At 41.1% G+C, this 18,250-nt stretch overlaps 1 protein-coding gene across 1 annotated transcript in view; it reads right to left on the bottom strand.

Moving 5' to 3' along the window:
- The window catches only part of ube2o (ubiquitin conjugating enzyme E2 O), a 162,238-nt gene that overhangs the window by 82,135 nt on the left and 61,853 nt on the right, over window positions 1–18,250 (bottom strand). The window contains exons 8-9 of the mRNA XM_072559038.1: window positions 17,058–17,208; window positions 15,534–16,120 (exon numbers count right to left, since the gene is read on the bottom strand). Coding sequence (XP_072415139.1) covers window positions 15,534–16,120; window positions 17,058–17,208 — 738 coding nt within the window. The remainder of the gene's footprint in view (window positions 1–15,533; window positions 16,121–17,057; window positions 17,209–18,250) is intronic.

Raw genomic sequence — 18,250 nt, 5'->3', positions numbered from 1 at the left:
AGGATCTGTTCTTGGGCCTCTGCTCTTTGTGTTTTTTATAAAAGCCTTAGATGAAGAAGAAGAGTGGGTTAGCCAGTGACAAGGGTCAGGGAGGGGTGGTGCTGCTGTAGATACTATCAAGGGCTGTTACAGGCTACAACAACACATTGACAGGATGCAGAGCTGGGCTGAGAAGAGGCAGATGGAGTTCAACCTGGATAAATGCGAAGAGATTCATTATGGAAGGTTGAATCTGAATGCTGAATACAGGGTTAAAGACAGGACTCTTGGCAGTGTGGAGGAGCACAGGGATCTTGGGATCCACATATTTAGATCCCTCGAAGTTGCCACCCAAGTTGATAGGATTGTTAGGAAGGAGTTTGGCGTTTTGGCTTTCATTAGCAGGGGGATTGAGTTTATGAGCCATGAGGTTTTGCTGTAGCTCTTTCAAACCCTGGTTAGACCACACTCTGAATATGGTGTTCAGTGCTGGTCACCTCATTATAGGAAAGATGTGGAAGCTTTAGAGAGGGTGCAGAGGAGATTTGCCAGGATGCTGCCTGGATTGGAGGGCTTGTCTTATGAGAAAAGGTTGAGTGAGCTAGGGCTTTTCACACGGGAGAGGAGGAGGAGGAGGAGGAGGAAGAGAGGTGACAGAAATGGCTGACACGAGGGGTCATAATTTTAAGGTGATTGGGGAAAGGAATGGGGAGATGTCAGAGAAGGGTAGGTGCGTGGAATACACTACCAGCAGTGCTAGTAGACATTAGGGACATGAGGAACATTTAAGTGACTGCTGGACAAGCACATAGATGGCAGTTAATTAAGGGGTGCGTAGGTTAGGTAGATCTTAGATTAAGATAAATGCTCGGCACAACACAGTACAGGACCTTTGGCGCACAATGCTATACAGTTCATGTTCTATATCATAGAGGCTAATACCCATAGCTAGAGAGAGTTTTAGCTTCTGATTTGACGTTTAGCATAAGTATCCTCAAATGAAGATATAAAGCTGGGCTCCTGAGTGAGGGAGAAGATAGGTAGATTTGTTAGCTCTAGATTCATCTAAGAATTCGGTAATCATAAAGACCAGAGCCATAGGAACAGAAATTAGGCTATGCAGCCCACCAAGTCTGCTCTGCCATTCAATCATTGCTGATAAGTTTCTTAACTGTATTCTCCCACTTTCTCCCTGCAACCTTTGAGCCCCCTGACAATCAAGCACCTATCTATCCCCATCTTAAATGTACTCAATAACCTGGCCTCCACTTCTTTGTGGCAGTGAATTCCATAGATTCACCACTCTCTGGCTGAAGCAGCTTCTCCTTACCTCCGTTTTAAAAAGGTCTTCCTTTTACTCTAAGGCTATGCCCTCAGGTCCTCATCTCTCCTATCAATGGAAACATCTTCCCAACATCTACTCTGCCCAGGCCATTCAGTATGTTTCAAGCGGATCCCTCCTCATCTTTCTAAACTCTATCGAGTATAGACGAAGAATCCTCAAACGTTCCTCATACGCTAAACTTTTCATACCTGGGGCCATTCTCGTTAACCTCCTCTGAACCCATTCCAGGGCCAATACATCCTTCCTGAGATATGGAGCCCAAAACTGTGCACAATACTCCAAATGTGGTCTGACCGGAGCCTTGTAGAACCTCAGGGGTACCTCCCTGCTTTTATAATCAAATCCTCTCAAAATAAATGCCATCATTGTATTTGCCTCCCCAATCTAGACTTGAAGTTTTTGGTAAAACCTGAAGAAATGATTTGAAGCAGAGTACATTTAAGCTAAGGTTCCAAGAAGAAGCACTTTTAATAAGGAAATTGGCAGTCAAATGTTAGTGGACTACACAGGTCAATCACAAAAACAAAAGGTGATCAGTAGAGCTTTATTATTGTGGATTTAATAACCCGATTTCCAGAAGGCATTCTTGTGAGGTCAATTAAAGCTCTGTCCATGCAAGATTACAATATAAAATTCTATAATGATATCCAGAAAGAAACTTTGGTCAGAGGTGATGTTACTCAATTCAGAAAAACCAAGTGCAAGAAAAATTACTATTGTCTTGAAACAAGGGATATAAAAGCACTGAACCTGAAGCCATTCCAGCAACGTGGAATGCATAACCGTATAAATAATGTAAACAAAATTTTGTCAAATTAGAAGTGTCCTGTACAGATTCATCTGTACCAAAGGATTTAAATCTTGATTGTGGTGCTCAGGGAACAGTAATTTTGCCCATTGTGCAAGAGAAAAAGGAAAAAAAAAGTTCTGCACAATTAAAATTAATATAATTTCATTGAACATCCTTTAATAGTCTCCACTGCACCATCATGTCTCAATCTTTCATATTATGCTCTGGAAATGGCAGTGTTGCCCAGTCAAGGGAAGCTAAAGATATGCACAGTCCTGTTACATTTAAAGGAATGCAAAGTGTATTGATGACCGTCCTCCAATAAGTCCTCTTTATAATTCAATGCTTATCTGTCAAACTATAGTCCAGGATTATCAGTATTTCTCGGAATTGTTTAATTGATGAAAAGGAGCAGGGCTTACATTCAGATCTAATTCGCTTCCAAATTATTCAATCTGAAGTGTTGAAAATTAATGTTCAAACAGAATCAGACTTAGAATTAGACACTAAAGCAGAGATTAAAATTCTTCAGTCTTGTACTGATATTCCATTGAATAAGCAGAAATATTCAGATTCAAAGTTTGGGAGAAGATTTGTAGCTCGGGTGCTCGTTGTTGTGGTTCTGTTCGTCGAGCTGGGAATTTGTCTTGCAAACGTTTCGTCCCCTGTCTAGGTGACATCCTCAGTGCTTGGGAGCCTCCTGTGAAGCGCTTCTGTGCTGTTTCCTCCGGCATTTATAGTGGCCTGTCTCTGCCGCTTCCGGTTGTCAGTTCCAACTGTCCGCTGTAGTGGCCGGTATATTGGGTCCAGGTCGACGTGTTTGTTGATAGAGTCTGTGGATCCACAGACTCTATCAACAAACACATCGACCTGGACCCAATATACCGGCCACTACAGCGGACAGCTCGAACTGACAACCAGAAGCGGCAGAGACAGGCCACTATAAATGCTGGAGGAAAGATCACAGAAGCACTTCACAGGAGGCTCCAAAGCACTGAGGATGTCACCTAGACAGGGGACGAAACGTTTGCAAGACAAATTCCCAGCTCGACGAACAGAACCACAACATATTCAGATTGTAATAAAATGGTCAGAAAACTTACTTTGTTGCTTCAGGAACAATGGACATATGCAGCTCAAAACAAATTTGAAAGTATGTCTCTGAAAACAGGTTTCAAGTCTGATGTGATGGTTCAATATAACAGATGCTAAAGTGAAGTTCTATTGTTCAACACAAATACTGAGCAACTATTTGAACAAATCAGGTTTCTTTATCAATCTGGAGGAAGCAAACACAAAAGCTCAAAAGGTAGATGACAGAGTATGGTGGTGGAGGGTTGCTTTTCAAACTGGAGGCCTGTGACCAGCAGTGTACCACAAGGAATGGTCTCGGTCCACAGCTTTTCCTCATTTATATAAATATTTGGTTGTGAAAATTAGTAAGTTTGCAGATTACACCAAAACTGGAGGTGTAGCAGACAGCAAAGAAGATTACAGACTACAACTGTACTTTGATCAGATGGGCTAGTGGGCCGAGGTGTGGCAGATGCAGCTTAATTTAGGCAAATGTGAGGGGTTGCATTTTGGAAAGGCAAATCTTAGCAGGACTTATACACTTAATAGTAAGGTCCTAGGAGGTGTTGCTGAACAAAGAGACCTTGGAATATCTCCTTGAAAGTAGAGTCGTAGGTAAACAGGATAGTGAAGGCAGCTTCTCTTTATTGGGTAGCACATCAAGTACAGGAAGTGGAGGTCATGTTGCGGCTGTACATGCCATTGGTTAAGCCATTTTTGGAATACTGTGAGCAATTCTGGTCTCCCTGCTATAGGAAGGATGTTGTGAAACTTGCAAGGGTGCAGAAAAAATTTACAAGGATATTGCCAGGGTTGGAGGGTTTACGCTAGAGAGAGGCTGAATGGGTTAGTCATGTTTTCCCTGGAGCCTCAGGAGGTTAACAAAATTATGAGAAGCCTGGATAGAGTGAACAGCCAAGGTCTTTTCCCCAAGGTGGGAAGAGTCCCAAACTAGAGGGCATGGGTTTCAGGTGAGGAGGTGGATTTAAAAGGGACCAAGGATAACTTTTTCACAGAGGGTGATGAGCGCATGGAATGAGCTGCCAGAGGAACTGGTAGAGTTTGATACAACTAGGAGAAAGTGAGGAGTGCAGATGCTGGCGATCAGAGGTGTTGGAAAAGCACAGCCGGTCAGGCAGCATCTGAGGAGCAGGAGAATCAACGCTTATCATCAGGCATCACTTCATCAGGAATGAGGCTTGTGAGCCAAGGGGGATGAGAGATAAACAAACAGGAGTGGGGTGGGGGTAAGGTAGCTGGGAATGCGATAAGTAGATGAATGTGGGCGGGGGGGGGGGGGGAAAGAGATGGGAGAAAGAGGGGTGAAAGTGATAGGTCGGAGAGGAGGGTGGAGCAGATAGGTGGGAAGGAAGATAAACAGGTCAGACCATTCAAGAGGGCGGTGACAAAATGAAAGATTGGGATAAGGTGGGATGGGGGGGGGTGGTGAGGCGAGGGGAAGTGGGGAAACTTGTGAAATGTACATTTATCCAATGTGGTTAGAATCACCTGCTTCTTGGATGCTGCCTGACCAGCTGTGCTTTTCCAGCACCACTCTGAGACTGGTACAATTACAACATTTAAAAGGCACCTGGATGGGTGTGTGAATAGGAAATGTTTAGAGGGATATGGGCCAAGTGTTGGCAAAGGGCACTACGTTAATTTAGGATATTTGGTTAACATGGATGACTTGGACCAAAAGGTCTGTTTCCATGCTGTACAGCTTTAATGATCTATTACAGAAGCAAATGTGACAGGACAAGTAGGGAATGCAAGACAGATGCATGGGAATACATTTCCAACTTTATGGAAGTAGGAATGCTAGATTTATGGTAGAGTCTCAGGAAGCATACCTCTAATCCAAAAGCACTAGCCTTATATTGACACTTATTGGCAGAAGATTGGGCGCACAGGGATAATAGAATTTTGTTGAAATTTAAAACCTGAACTGCAGGTTTACACTGATGGAGTCTATTTATTCAATCTTTCAACAGAAAGATGTTTCACATTGTTGAAAGTGAGATAACAGATGCATAGTCCATCAGATCTGCATTCTGGTTGAAGAATTTAAGAGAAAGAGGATTAAAAAAAAAATTGCTCAAGACTTGTTTCATGGATGAGCAAGGGTAAGTGATCACAAATTGTATATTCTGATGTCTATGCGTCATATATATTGTACTGAAATGCATTTTGAAATGGTGTTTCATTTCTCCAAACAGCAGAGGTATAAACAGACAACATTCGTATTATTGAACTCAAAGATGAGAAGAGATACGGCTTTAAACCAGGGAAAACGTTTGCAGATTTAAAAGCAAGTTGCTGGAATATATTGAGAATTGCATATATGTTTATATCTTACTCAACAAGTGAGGGAGAATGTGATTGAGGGGCACAGCCTGTGTATGTTCAGGACAACTTTGCCTAAAGACAGTCTTGAATGAAAATAAAAATCAATCAGAACCAGTCATTAGAAAATCAGGAGTGCTCGGCATAACAATCACGACTCTTAGTTCCTGGGGAGATGACCGTTGCCTGTGCATGGAGGCAATGAACAGACTTCTAGCCTGCTAAATATCTTTCTCACTCCTGTATGGACGAGTAAAACCTCTAATAGTTGCTCTCATTCATCATTTTCCTGTAAGCCAAGACCAGCTTCAGAGGCATTGAAAGGGTAAATTCTCAACCAGTGAAGGACAGACTGAGAATCAGTGTTTCCACAGCTTGTCAACAGCGAAAAAAAAAAAATCAGGAGTTGAAAGAAAGCCAAAAGTAAAGAATTTATCAATTTCACATGAACGTTTTTTTCTTCCCACCTACAGTGCCTGTCTTACCTGTGTCTACATATGGGGATTTTATAGAACAGGGTAGAGCTTTAACTTAGAGAGTTATACATTAGCAATTCGGGTTTCTTTCTTGCCAATGAATAGATTATAATATTGTTTTTTATTTAACCTATTTTTCCTAATCAACATGTTCAGAGATGTTATTACACACCTCTGGAGCAGTTAAGACTTGAACTTAAGTCTCTCAGTCCAGAGGCACGGACACTGCCACTGTGCTACAAGAGGCCCACAGATTAAAATCAATAACTTGGTGTTATTGGGAAACCTCGTGTGCGTAATCAGGTAGGGAAAATTGGACACTAGGGTGGCTTGATTAATTTTCACAATTGTGGCAAATTCAGGAATACGAGGACTGGATGTCTAGCTCACCATCCCAACACTACATACTTGCACCAATCAACACATTACTGACCTAAATACTAGGAAAAGACCAAGCACTGATGAGCTTGTAAAATGAAAAATAGAGTTCCACTTCTTTGAAAGAGAGATGATATGGATCCAGCATGAGAAAGCAATCACACCTACTCATGAGGTTATTGCTTTAACAACAAGAGATCACAGTAATTATAGCACAGAAAGAGGCCACTTGGCCCAATCAAACAATCCCAAGTAAAAGAAAATTCTCATCAATCCTAAATAGCATCCCTTTTGTGTCCCTTGGTTCTAGAGACTCCTCAACCAGGGAAAACATCTTACCGACATTTACCCCGCCCATCTCTGTATAATTTTGTTGGTTTCAATGAGACCATTCTCATTCTTCAAAACTTTGGAGGATACAGGTCCAATTGGCCAATCGCTTTTAATCGGAGAGTCCTACCATCCCAGCAACAAGCCTGGTGAACCTTTGTTGCACTTCCTCAATACAATGATATCTTTCTGGAGATAGGGAGACCAAAACGGCACATAACACTCCAGGTTTTGATCAAAGCGAACTCCTACACAACTGAAGGCTTCATTAACTCTTCTTGTAATAAAGGCTAGCATTCCATTAGCCTTCCTAGTGGCTTCTATCTGTATCTGAATGTTAGACTTCAGTGACCTGGCCACAAGGACAATTAGGTCCCTTTCTGCATCTACACTTGCCAACCTCTGAATATGTAAGAAATACTCTTAATATATGTGAACGTAATTTTCACATATATCCCATCTGCCATATTCTTGCCCAATCACTAGGCCGGTCCAAATCCTCCCACGTCATATCTTCCCCACAACACATTTCCACTTAGTTCTGAATGATCCACAACGTAGAAACATTACATTCATACCTCATGTCCACATCATTGATATACTTAGAACTGGAACCCAAGCATGGGTGGCATGGTGACTTAGTGGTTAGCACAGTGCTTCACAACGCAGGGAACCTGGGCTTGATTCTACCCTCAGGTGACTGACTGTGTGGAGGTTGTACATTCTCAGTGTCTGCATGGGATTGCTCCAGTTTCCTGACACAGTCCAAACATGTGCAGGTTAGGTGGCCTGGCCATACTAAAATTGCCCATAGTGGGAATGTTCATGCTAGGTGGATTAGCCATGGGAAATGCAGGGTCACAGGGATAGAGTAGGTGGGTCTGAATGGGGTGTTCTTCAGAGGGGTAGCGTAGAATTGATAGGTCAAAATGGCTTGCTTCCACACTGCAGGGATTCTCAGATTCTATAAATCATGATCCTTGCATTCCCCAATTATTCACTGCCTATCAACAAGAATAACCCATTTATTCTTACACTTTTCTGTCTGTTGGCCAATACATAACCCAAGCTAGTACATTGCCTCCTATATCACGTATTTTATTCCTCAAACTTGAGAACCTTCAAGAAATCCAAATATATTCCATCCATTAACTCCCCTTGAATTTTATTAACATCCTCAAAACACACCAAAATGTTGGTCAAATAAGATTTTTCTTTTACAAGTCCACACTGACAACGTCCAATCAAAGCAATGTTTTTCACTGTCCATTGCATGAATACACTGACCAATGACCGACCATCTCCATAGTTGGCTCCTGCAACACACTGGCATGTAAAATGTTAGGGCACAGGGACTTAACTTACAGTCTCATTAATTCCTTCAGTACAATCTTCTTACTAAATTCCTTCAATTCCTTACTCTGCCTAATCAAACTGATGCCCAATTCTGGAAAATTTCTTGGACCTTCCTCAATGAAAACTTACAATGTAATCATTTAGCTTTTGGTCATTTCCTTAATTGTAACCCTTCCCTCATTAATGTCTTGGTCCTCCTTTGTTGTATTCTAAAAACATCCCAATCCTCATATTTGTAACTGCCTCTGGTCCCTTAAATCATGGCATCACAATGCTATATAGCAAAGAAATAGAGACTTAGGATACCTGATCGGCATGGATGAGTTGGACCCAAGTTAATCTAATCCCATTTGCCAGTACTTGGCCCATATCTCTCTAAACCCTTCCTACTTATACATCCACCCAGGTGCCTTTCAAATGCTATAATTGTACCAACTCCACTTTCTCTGGCAGTTCATTACATACACTCACCACCCTCTGTGTGGAAAAGTTGCCCATTAGGCCCCTTCTAAATCTTTCCCCCCTCATCCTAAACCTATGCCCTCCCCTATGGAATCCCCCACCCCTGGGAAAAGACCTTTTCTATTTACCCTATCCATGCCCCTCACGATTTATAAACTTCTATAAAGGTCACCCCTCAACTTCTGATGCTCCAGGGAAAACTGCCCTAGCCTATTCAGCCTATTCCCTATAGCTCAAATCCTCCAACCCTGGCAACACCTTGTATATTTTTTCTGCACCCTTGCAAGTTTCACAACATTCTTCCTATGGGAAAGAGACCAGAATTGCACACAGTAATCCAAAAGTGGTCTAACCAATGTTCTGTGCAGCTGCAACATGACCCTCCTAACTCCAATATTCAATGCACTGAAGGAAAGCAAACCAAACAACTTCTTCACTATCCTATCTACCTGTAACTCCATCTTCAAGGAAGTATGAACCTGCACTGCAAGGTCTTTGTTCAGCAACACTCCCAAGGATCCTGCCATTAAGTGTATAAGTCCTGCTCTGATTTGCCTTTCCAAAATGCAGCTTCACATTTACCTAAATTAAGCTCCATCTGCTACTCCGCAGCCCACTGACCCATTGTAATCGGAGATAACCTTCTTTGCTGTCCACTACACCTCCAACTTTGCTTTCATCGGCAAACTTACTGCCCGTGTTCACATCCAAACCATTTATATAAATGACGAAAAGCAGTGGACCAGCACAGATCCTTATGGCACACTGCTGGTCTCAGGCCTCCAGTCTGAAAAACAACCTTTCACCACCACCTTATCTTTTACCTTCGAGCCAGTTCTGTATCCAAATAGCTAGTTTTTCATGTATTCCATGTGATCGAACTTTGCTAAATTACATCCAGAAGCTCAACCTGAGCTACAAATCTTCTCAAAACTCGCTAAAACCAATTTACCATGCAGAATCTTGTCAAACATCATGGTGACGTCTATATAGTTCACGTCCACTGCTCTGCCCTCATCAATCTTTCAGTAAGAACAGAGAAAATGGTAAGAGTGGGTGATGTGGCACTGTTAGTCAAGAACATTACAACAGTTGCAGAAAGGACATTTGAGGAGTCATCTACTGACGTACTATGGGCTGAGATTAGAAACAGGAAAGGAGAGGTTAACCTGTTGGGAGTTTTCTGTAGGCCTCTGAATAGTTCGAGATGTAGAGGATGGAATAGCAAAGATGGTCCGCGTTAGGAGCGAGAGTGACAGGGTAGTTGTTATGGGGGACTTCAAATATTGACTGGGAATACTATAGTTCAAGTACTTTAGATGGGTTAGTTTTTCTCCAACGTACGCATGAGAGTTTCCTGATACAGTATGTAGACAGGCCAACAAGGGGCAAGGCCACATTAGATTTTGTATTGGGTAATAAACCCAGCCAGATGTTAGATTTGGAGGGAGGTGAGCACTTTGGTGATTGTGACCACAATTCGGTTGTGCTTACGTTAGTGATGGAAAGGGATAGGTATATACTGTAGTGCAAGAGTTATAGCTAGGGGAAAGGCAATTATGATGCGATTAGGCAAGATTTAGGATGCATAGGATGAAGGAGTAAACTGCAGGGGATAGACACAACTGAAAAGTGGAGCTTATTCAAGGAACAGCTACTGCGTGTCCTTGGTAAGTACGTACCGGTCAGGCAGGGAGGAAGCTGTCGCACACAGGAGCCATGGATTACTCAAATATTGAATCTCTGGTCATGAGGAAGAAGCAGCCTTATGTTAAGATGAGATGTGAAGGCTCAGTTAGGGTGCTTCAGAGTTACAGGTTAGCCAGGAAAAACCTAAAGAGAGAGCTGAGAGGAGCCAGGAGGGGAAATGAGAAGTCATTGATGGATAGGATCAAGGAAAACTCTAAGACTTTCTATAGGTAGATCAGGAATAAAAGAATGACAAGAGTAAGATTAGGGCCAACCAAGCATACTAGTGAAGTTGTGCATGGAGGCAAGGAGGTAGGAGAAGCACTAAGTGAATACTTTTCATCAGTATTCACACAAGTAAAAGACAATGTTGTCAAGGAGAATAGAGATGCAGGCTACTAACTAGATGGGATTGAGGTGCGTAAGAAGGTGGTGTGTGCAATTCTGGAAAGTGTAAAAGAGGCAGGTCCCCTGGACCAGATGAGATTTATCCTAGGATACCCTGGGAAGCCAAGGAGTAGATTACCAAGCATTTGGCTTTGATCTTTAGGTCATCATTGTCTACAGAAATAATACCAGAAGACTGGAGGATAGCAAATGTTGTCCCCTTGTTCAAGAAGGGGAGTAGGGACAACCCTGGAAATTATAGACCTGTGAGCCTTACTTCAGTTGTGGGTAAAGTGTTACAAGAGATAGGATTTATAATAACCTGGAAAGGAATAATTTGATTAGGGATAGTCAAAACGGTTGTGAAGGGTAGATCATACCAAACTAACCTTATTGAGTTCTTCGAGAAGGTGACAAAACAGGTGAATAAGGGTAAAGTGGTCGATGTGGTGTATATTTCAGTATGGAGTTTGATAAGGTTCCCCTGGTAGGCTATTGCACAAAATATGGAGGCAAGGAATAGAGGGTGATTTAACTGTTTGGATTAGAAATTGGCTAGCTGAAAGACAACAAAGGGTGGTGGTTGATGGGAAATGTTCATCCTGGAGTTGAGTTACTGGAGTAGTGGTATCGCAAGGATCTGTCTGGAGTCCACTGCTGTTTGTCATTTTCATAAATGACCTGGATGAGGGCATAGAAAGATGGGTTAGTAAATTTGCAGAGGACACTAAGGACAGTAGACTTGTGAATAGTGACAAAGAATGTTATAGGTTACAGAGAGACATAGGTAAGCTTGCAGGGCTGGGCTGAGAGATGGCAAGCTGAGTTTAATGTGGAAAAGTGTGAGGTGATTCATTATGGAAGGAGCAACAGGAATAACAAGTACTAGACTAATGGTAAGATGCTTGGGAGTGTAGATGAGCAGAGAGATCTCTGTGCCCAGGTACATAGATCCTTGAAAGTTGCCAGCCAGGTTGAAAGGGTTGTTAAGAAGGCATACACAGTGTGTTAGCTTTTATTGGTAGGGGGATTGAGTTTCAGAACCACGAGATCATGCTGCAGCTGTACAAAACTCTGGTGCAGCCACATTTGGAGTATTGCATACAGTTCTGGTCACAGCGTTATTGGCAGGATGTGAAAGCTTTGGAAAGGATTCAAAGGAGATTTATGAGGACGTTGCCTGGTATGGAGGGAAGGTCTTACGAGGAAAGACTGAGGGACTGGAGGCTGTTTTCATTAGAGAAGAAGGTAGGGAGGTGACATAATTGAGACACAAGATGATCAGAGGGTTAGATAGGTTGGACAGCAAGAGCCTTTTTCCTCGGATAGCAATGGCTAGCACAAGGAGACATAGCTTTAAATTGAGGGGTGATAGATATAGTTGAGATGTCAGAAGTAGTTTCTTTACTCAGATTAGTAGGGGGTGTGGAATATCCTGCCTGCAACAGTAGTAGACTCGCCAACTTTGAGGGAATTTAAATGGTCATTGGATAGGCATATGGACAAGAATGGAATAGTGTAGCTTAGATGGGCTTCAAATTGGTTTCACAGGGCAATGCAACATCGAGGGCAGAAGAGCCTGTACTGCGCTGTAATGTTTTATGTTCTATGTAATCCTCTCAGTTACATCTTCAAAATACTTAGTCAAATTAGTGAGACAGTATTTCCCAAGCACAAAGGATTACTAGCCTTTTCTTTTAATCTTTAAATTCCTCTGTCTGACTGACAATGACTGACAGACTGACTTCGGGTTTTTGCACCTTAAACGAAGAGTTGGTGTAAGCATTGTAATATTCCTTAAAGACTACCCAGTGTCCATGCCTTTTAATGTATATTCCCAATTAATCTCAACAGACTTGTGCCTAGTGCTTCATAACTTTCATCATTCAAATTTACTTTAAATTGATGCAAGATGGTGCACAGATGATTTGAGGACTTTTATCCCCCCATCCAGACGATCATGGATATTTAGAACTTACAGCCTGGAAAGAGTGTGATAGAGGCAAAACCCTCAAGGCATTTCTGAACTATTCAGATGTGCACATGAAACACCCCAATGGATAAATAGATCAGCAAACTGCTGATAAATGGGATTATAATAGATAAGTATTTGATAACTAGCAGAGCCATGATGGACCAAAGGGCCTTTTTCTATGGAGCAAAAACTATGACTTTCAGACAGACAATGTAAAATTCTAATATGTTATGGTCGCTGATCACAAAATTCTTTTACAAAATTAGTCATTTTTCATTCCATTATACTGGATCTAAAAAATAACCTATCCTCCAGTTTGTTCTACAAAACCATCCCCAAGACATTCCATAAACTTGCCCTCCACAGCAGTGGTGCTCATTGGTTTACCCAGTCTACAAGCAGATTGAAGTTACCCATTATAACATATGACTCATCTTCTAATTTGTATCATGCCCCACATGACCACAAACGTGCCATTAATAAATAATGTCTACTGCCCCTTGCTGTTCTTAGCTCCACCCAAGAAAATTCCACATTTTACTCAGTTTCTGCCTTACTCCTCTTTCTTTTAAGTCCTTTCTAACATAGACTATTCTAAAAGTTAAATTCTCAGTCGTGGTCACCATGCAGCCTTATTCTGTAATGACAACTAGATCATAACCATTTACCTCTCCTTACGGTTTTAGATCATCAATTTTGTTGCAAACTGCAACATTCAGGCTTTTGATATTGTCTGCATTTAAGTATTTTTGAGGCTCAATTAGGTTTCTCCTGTCATCCAGTTTCCCTAGCAACTTTTCTACTTCCTGTCAATCTGGGTTACCTTTCAGGTTCTTATTCTCCTGACAAGCTCGTTGAAAACCGCCTCAACAAAGCTCCCTGCAAGAAGTCACAGTTCTTTTAAGGTATAACACACTCAGCTTGTACTCCTCCCACCGACCTGAGAAATCTGATGCTATCAACTCTCCACCAGTTCTCCAGTCACCTGGAGAATCAATCAAACCTTCTGTTCAAATCTCACTAGCATAAGGCATTGGAAGTAATTTTGAGACCACTGATTGAGGTCCAACTTTTAAAATTTCCTTCCTAAATCCCTGAAATCTGCTGTCAGGACTTCATCCTTCCTTTATTCACAGTTGCTGACATTAAAATCTATAATACTTTATTGCCCTTTTCACTATCTCTATATATACCCTTCCATAGCTTCCCCATTTTAATAACGTGTAAATTTGGACACTGTACCTTCGAATTGTGTATGGAATCTGAACTCTGTATTAACTGTATTCTGAGCAGGAATTGTAGGAGCTGTAAAAGCACAGCAGCTCAGGCAACATCTGAGCAGGAGAGTTGACATTTCAAGCATAAGCCACCCAAAACGTCAACTCTCCTGCTCCTCGGATGCTGCCTGACCTGCTGTGCTTTTAAAGCACCACTTTTGGACTCTGATCCCCAGCATCTGCAATCCTCACTTTCTCCCATGAATTGTAGGACACTAATTACCAAGAAAATCTGAAAAACACTTTATTGGACAATGAAACTTGATGCAATCTCAATAGATCTTCCAACAGAAAGAGATTTGGTGGCCCCAAGAAGTAAAGAACGTCTAGTCATAGAATCACAGATGTACAGCATGGAAACAGACCCTTCAGTCCAACCCGCCCATGCCGACCAAATATCCCAACCCAATCTAGTCACTATGGGCGACACGGTGGCTCAGTGGTTAGCACTGCTGCCTCACGGCACCAGGGACCCGGGTTCAGGCAACTGTGTGGAGTTTGCACATTCTCCCAGTGTCTGCGTGGGTTTCCTCCAGGTGCTCCAGTTTCCTCCCACAGTCCAAAGATGTGTGGGATAGGTGAACTGGCCATGCTAAACTGCCCAGTGTTCAGGGATGTGTAGGTTAGGTACATTAGTTAGAGGCAAATGTGGAGTAATAGGGGAGGCAAATGGGTTAGGGTGGTTTACTCTTGAGGGTTGAAATAGACTTATTGGGTCAAATGGCCTGTTTCCACACTGTAGGGATTCTATGATGATACCCTTGGCAATATAACTTTACATCTGAGAGGCTCATCTGCATTTTTCCAAGTTTCGTTTAGTAAAAGGTTGAGAGCAAGGAAGAGGCTGTAGTTAACAAACTCCCTTTGCATATAGGTTTCAATTGCAACAGTCTTCACCCATTTGACATTAGTAAATTTATGAGATACTTGTGATTAGTTCAAGGTTTTAAAGATATTTTCCCTCAAGAATACAGCCCTCATAAAAAAAAAGGAAAAATGTAAACAAATTTAGCTTGTTTAAGTAGCAACATGGCTCAAGATCCAAAATGGTCTACTCTGAAGGGTCACAAAAACTGAAAGAAATACAGATGCTGTAAATCAGAAGCAAAAGCAGAAATTTCTGGAAAAGCTCATCAGGACTGACAGCATCTGTGGAGAATAATCAGAGTTCATGTTTCAGGTCCAGCGACCCTTCCTCAGAACATTCCATTAGACATGTAAAGTTTTTCCAGCAATTTCGGTTTTGCTCATGGAGTCACATGCCTATAACTCAAAAATGCTTCTAACAGTTTCTGAATGATATGCACCCCAGACTAGTTTTCCATTCCAATGTTTTCCTCAATAAATTATCATCTTTATATTTCTGTGCACTTCAAATGGATATACCACATCACAACTACTGATGGGAGGTGGTATTACAATACAAACTTGCAGATTGTTCCCAGTATAACGTGACAAAAGAATTAAATAAGGAAAACACTTCGACGGCATCTTCCATCCTTTGACCATACATCTCATGAAGGTTATTCTTGGCCTTGATTTGCTATGTGCTACAGCTCAGTTGATGACTAGTATGCGTGTCTTAGTCCCTTTAAAAGAGGCAGACTCTCGATCTATAATCAACAGCACTCGACTTACGGCTTCGCTCCATTATACGTCAAGATCTCACCTGTCACCTGGTTTGAATTCACGGGAAGGCTTGTTCTTTTTCTTCTTGTGTTTCTTCTTCAAGTTTTTTATAGAAAGTGGAATACTTTTCTTACGCCCGTGTCCACCACTTTGTGATGATGCAGTTGAACTTGCAGAAGAAGAAATGGAACTGGTTTCATCAGTATCTTCAGCACCTTCATCATCTGCATCCTGTTCTGCCAGCTGTGCCTTTAGAGTCTGTCTACTCTCCAGTAAGTCTTCACCTAGTATCACTGGAGACTGACCCATTTCCTTCCAGTTTTCCTCTTTTACTCTTTGTTCCAACTGAGTCTGAGCATCATCATTAGTGAAGACTGGGCCATTGCTCAGAACAGATTCCTTCTCTACAGTCCCATTTACAGGCTGGGATTTCAATCCTATGGCAAGTTGAGGCGTGCCCTCCCAACCTAAATTAGATTTAGAGCTACCGATCCCAAAAACATTCGAGGTGACCATGACAGAGCCATCACCCAAGGCAACTGCAAACTTGTCAGAATGATCCATTTCACGGGTATCCAAATTATTCAAGATGTTTTTCACCTTCTCCTTGTCAAAAAGGCGTTTAACCTAATAAAATGACAAAAGGACAAGCTACATCAGGTGCAGTCACACAACTGCCCAAATGCATATAAAGAACATTGACAAGTTAATTTCTGAATAAAAGTTCCAAACTCAGCCACAGACATTCCAAAAATACTTCCAGATAATTCCACGTTTTAACTAAAATTAAAAATAAATTTAAATTTATTCTTGAGGTGAAGACTTAAACAAAGCAAATTATTTTATATCTGCAAAAGTGCCTTTCTAACTGACTTTGTAATTTCTGGACATCCAAATACATCAAGACAGAATTACACACATTCTGATCAAATGGGTTGTGTCTGTGTGAATGCTCCTCAAATGCCACCTCTCACCTCACCCTAGGAAAATAATCAAATACTTTCTTGCCCATATATATATGATTGCCAGTTACACATTCTCACCAATCCCTGCATGATTAACTTATATGAAGGCCCAATCCAATCTCTTTTGCAAATGGAAGGATCATCTCTACGCCTATCCTGTGGAATCTCTTCATAATTTGCAATTCCTTGTTCAGAACACCCTGCTCTTCGATAAAAGTATCAAGTTTATTCAGTCTTTCATGACAACCATATCCATTCAAAATTTAACAATTTCTCTCATATTGAATGCTACCTCTCTAGAAAAGAACCCCATTGTTTTGTTTGTATTTCTTTAAAAGGGTCTTCTTACTAGTGTATTGCTACACATTTAGTGATTTAATTATCTGTAAACTCAGATCCCCCTTTTCTTCTACCCCATTTTGAAACTTATCCAGGAATGCGTTGCCTTCTTACTTTACATATCAAAACACTCTACCTCGTCACTGATATTTTAATCTTCATTCATCAAATATACAAGAGTTACTCTGCTCTCCTTAAAAGGAGTAGTCACTCTTTATTAGTTACCTGCCTTAGGCACAGTATCTCCATACTGAAGTTACCTTTCTGACAACAGAATTCACAGCAATGATGGAATTTCCTTCTGGACCCTCCGAAGAAATAGCCGTACATTCAGGATCTCCCGGGAGCACATATACAGCCCGTTCTGCCAGGACCATGCGAGCATGGTCATAACAGTTCAAGCGTTTCACCCTAGAGAAAGGAAAAATACAAAATGGGTACATCATCTGCTGCAGTCCATGTCAAAACACAAATGTAATTTAGAGGAAATGGGAGAGTCACTGTCCACCCATCCACAGATAATGCCTAGGGTCATCATAAAGTATAAACTGGGTACATTCTGACATACTGATATTTGAAATTTTCAAAATTTCAAAAAAAAAATCAAAAAATTTCAAAGAATTTGCTAACATAATGGCCAAATCCAACATTCCATACAATGTTTTGATATATTTGCAATTTAGGTTGGTAAGTGTCACAAGGGTGTTGTGTGATGGAATATAGTGAACCCATATTTCATATCATTCTGATGAAAAATACTGTGGATTCTGAAAATCTGAAATTGAAATAGAAAATGCTGGAAATACTTAGCAGAGCAGCATCTATGAAGAAAAAGACGGTCAATGTTTTACTTGTAAGCCCTTCAGTTTATCCAGTTTATCTTAATACTTTGCCAGTAGAGTGGCAAGAACAAACCTTGGGCCAAATTATTCGATCGCTTACAGATTCTGCAAAAATCTATTTATTTCATTCAGCACAAAACTAATGATCATTTTCACGCAGAATCAAATTATTAGTTTGACAATCAGAACAAAGGTGTACACAGCATATTGAACCTTCTACATCAGGTTCACTTATTCGCTTCTCAATCCATTGTTTCCTTAAGTACTCAAAAATTTATTAAGCTCAATCTTAAATGTACTTATTGAACATTCACAATCGAGGAAACTAAATTCCAAAAATTCACAACATAGGAACAAGAGTTAGGAGCACCTGCTCTGTCATTCATTGAAACTTCAGTTTATCTGCAATTGACTCATACACCTTTGATACATATCCTTTGATACCATTTAATGAAAAATAAATTCAACCTAATTAAAAATTAACTGATCTCTATAACAGTCCTACTATCTCCAGTATTAACCACTGCACTCCAAACCAAAACTGCACAATACTCCCGATGTAGTCTCAGCAAGGCTCTGAATAACTGCAGTAAGACATCGCTACTTCTGAA

Source organism: Chiloscyllium punctatum, chromosome 39, assembly GCF_047496795.1.
Source record: "Chiloscyllium punctatum isolate Juve2018m chromosome 39, sChiPun1.3, whole genome shotgun sequence".
Classification (NCBI taxonomy): Eukaryota; Metazoa; Chordata; class Chondrichthyes; order Orectolobiformes; family Hemiscylliidae; genus Chiloscyllium; species Chiloscyllium punctatum.
The sequence above is the reverse complement of the archived record's forward strand: the minus strand, read 5'-3'. Positions and strand labels throughout refer to the sequence as shown.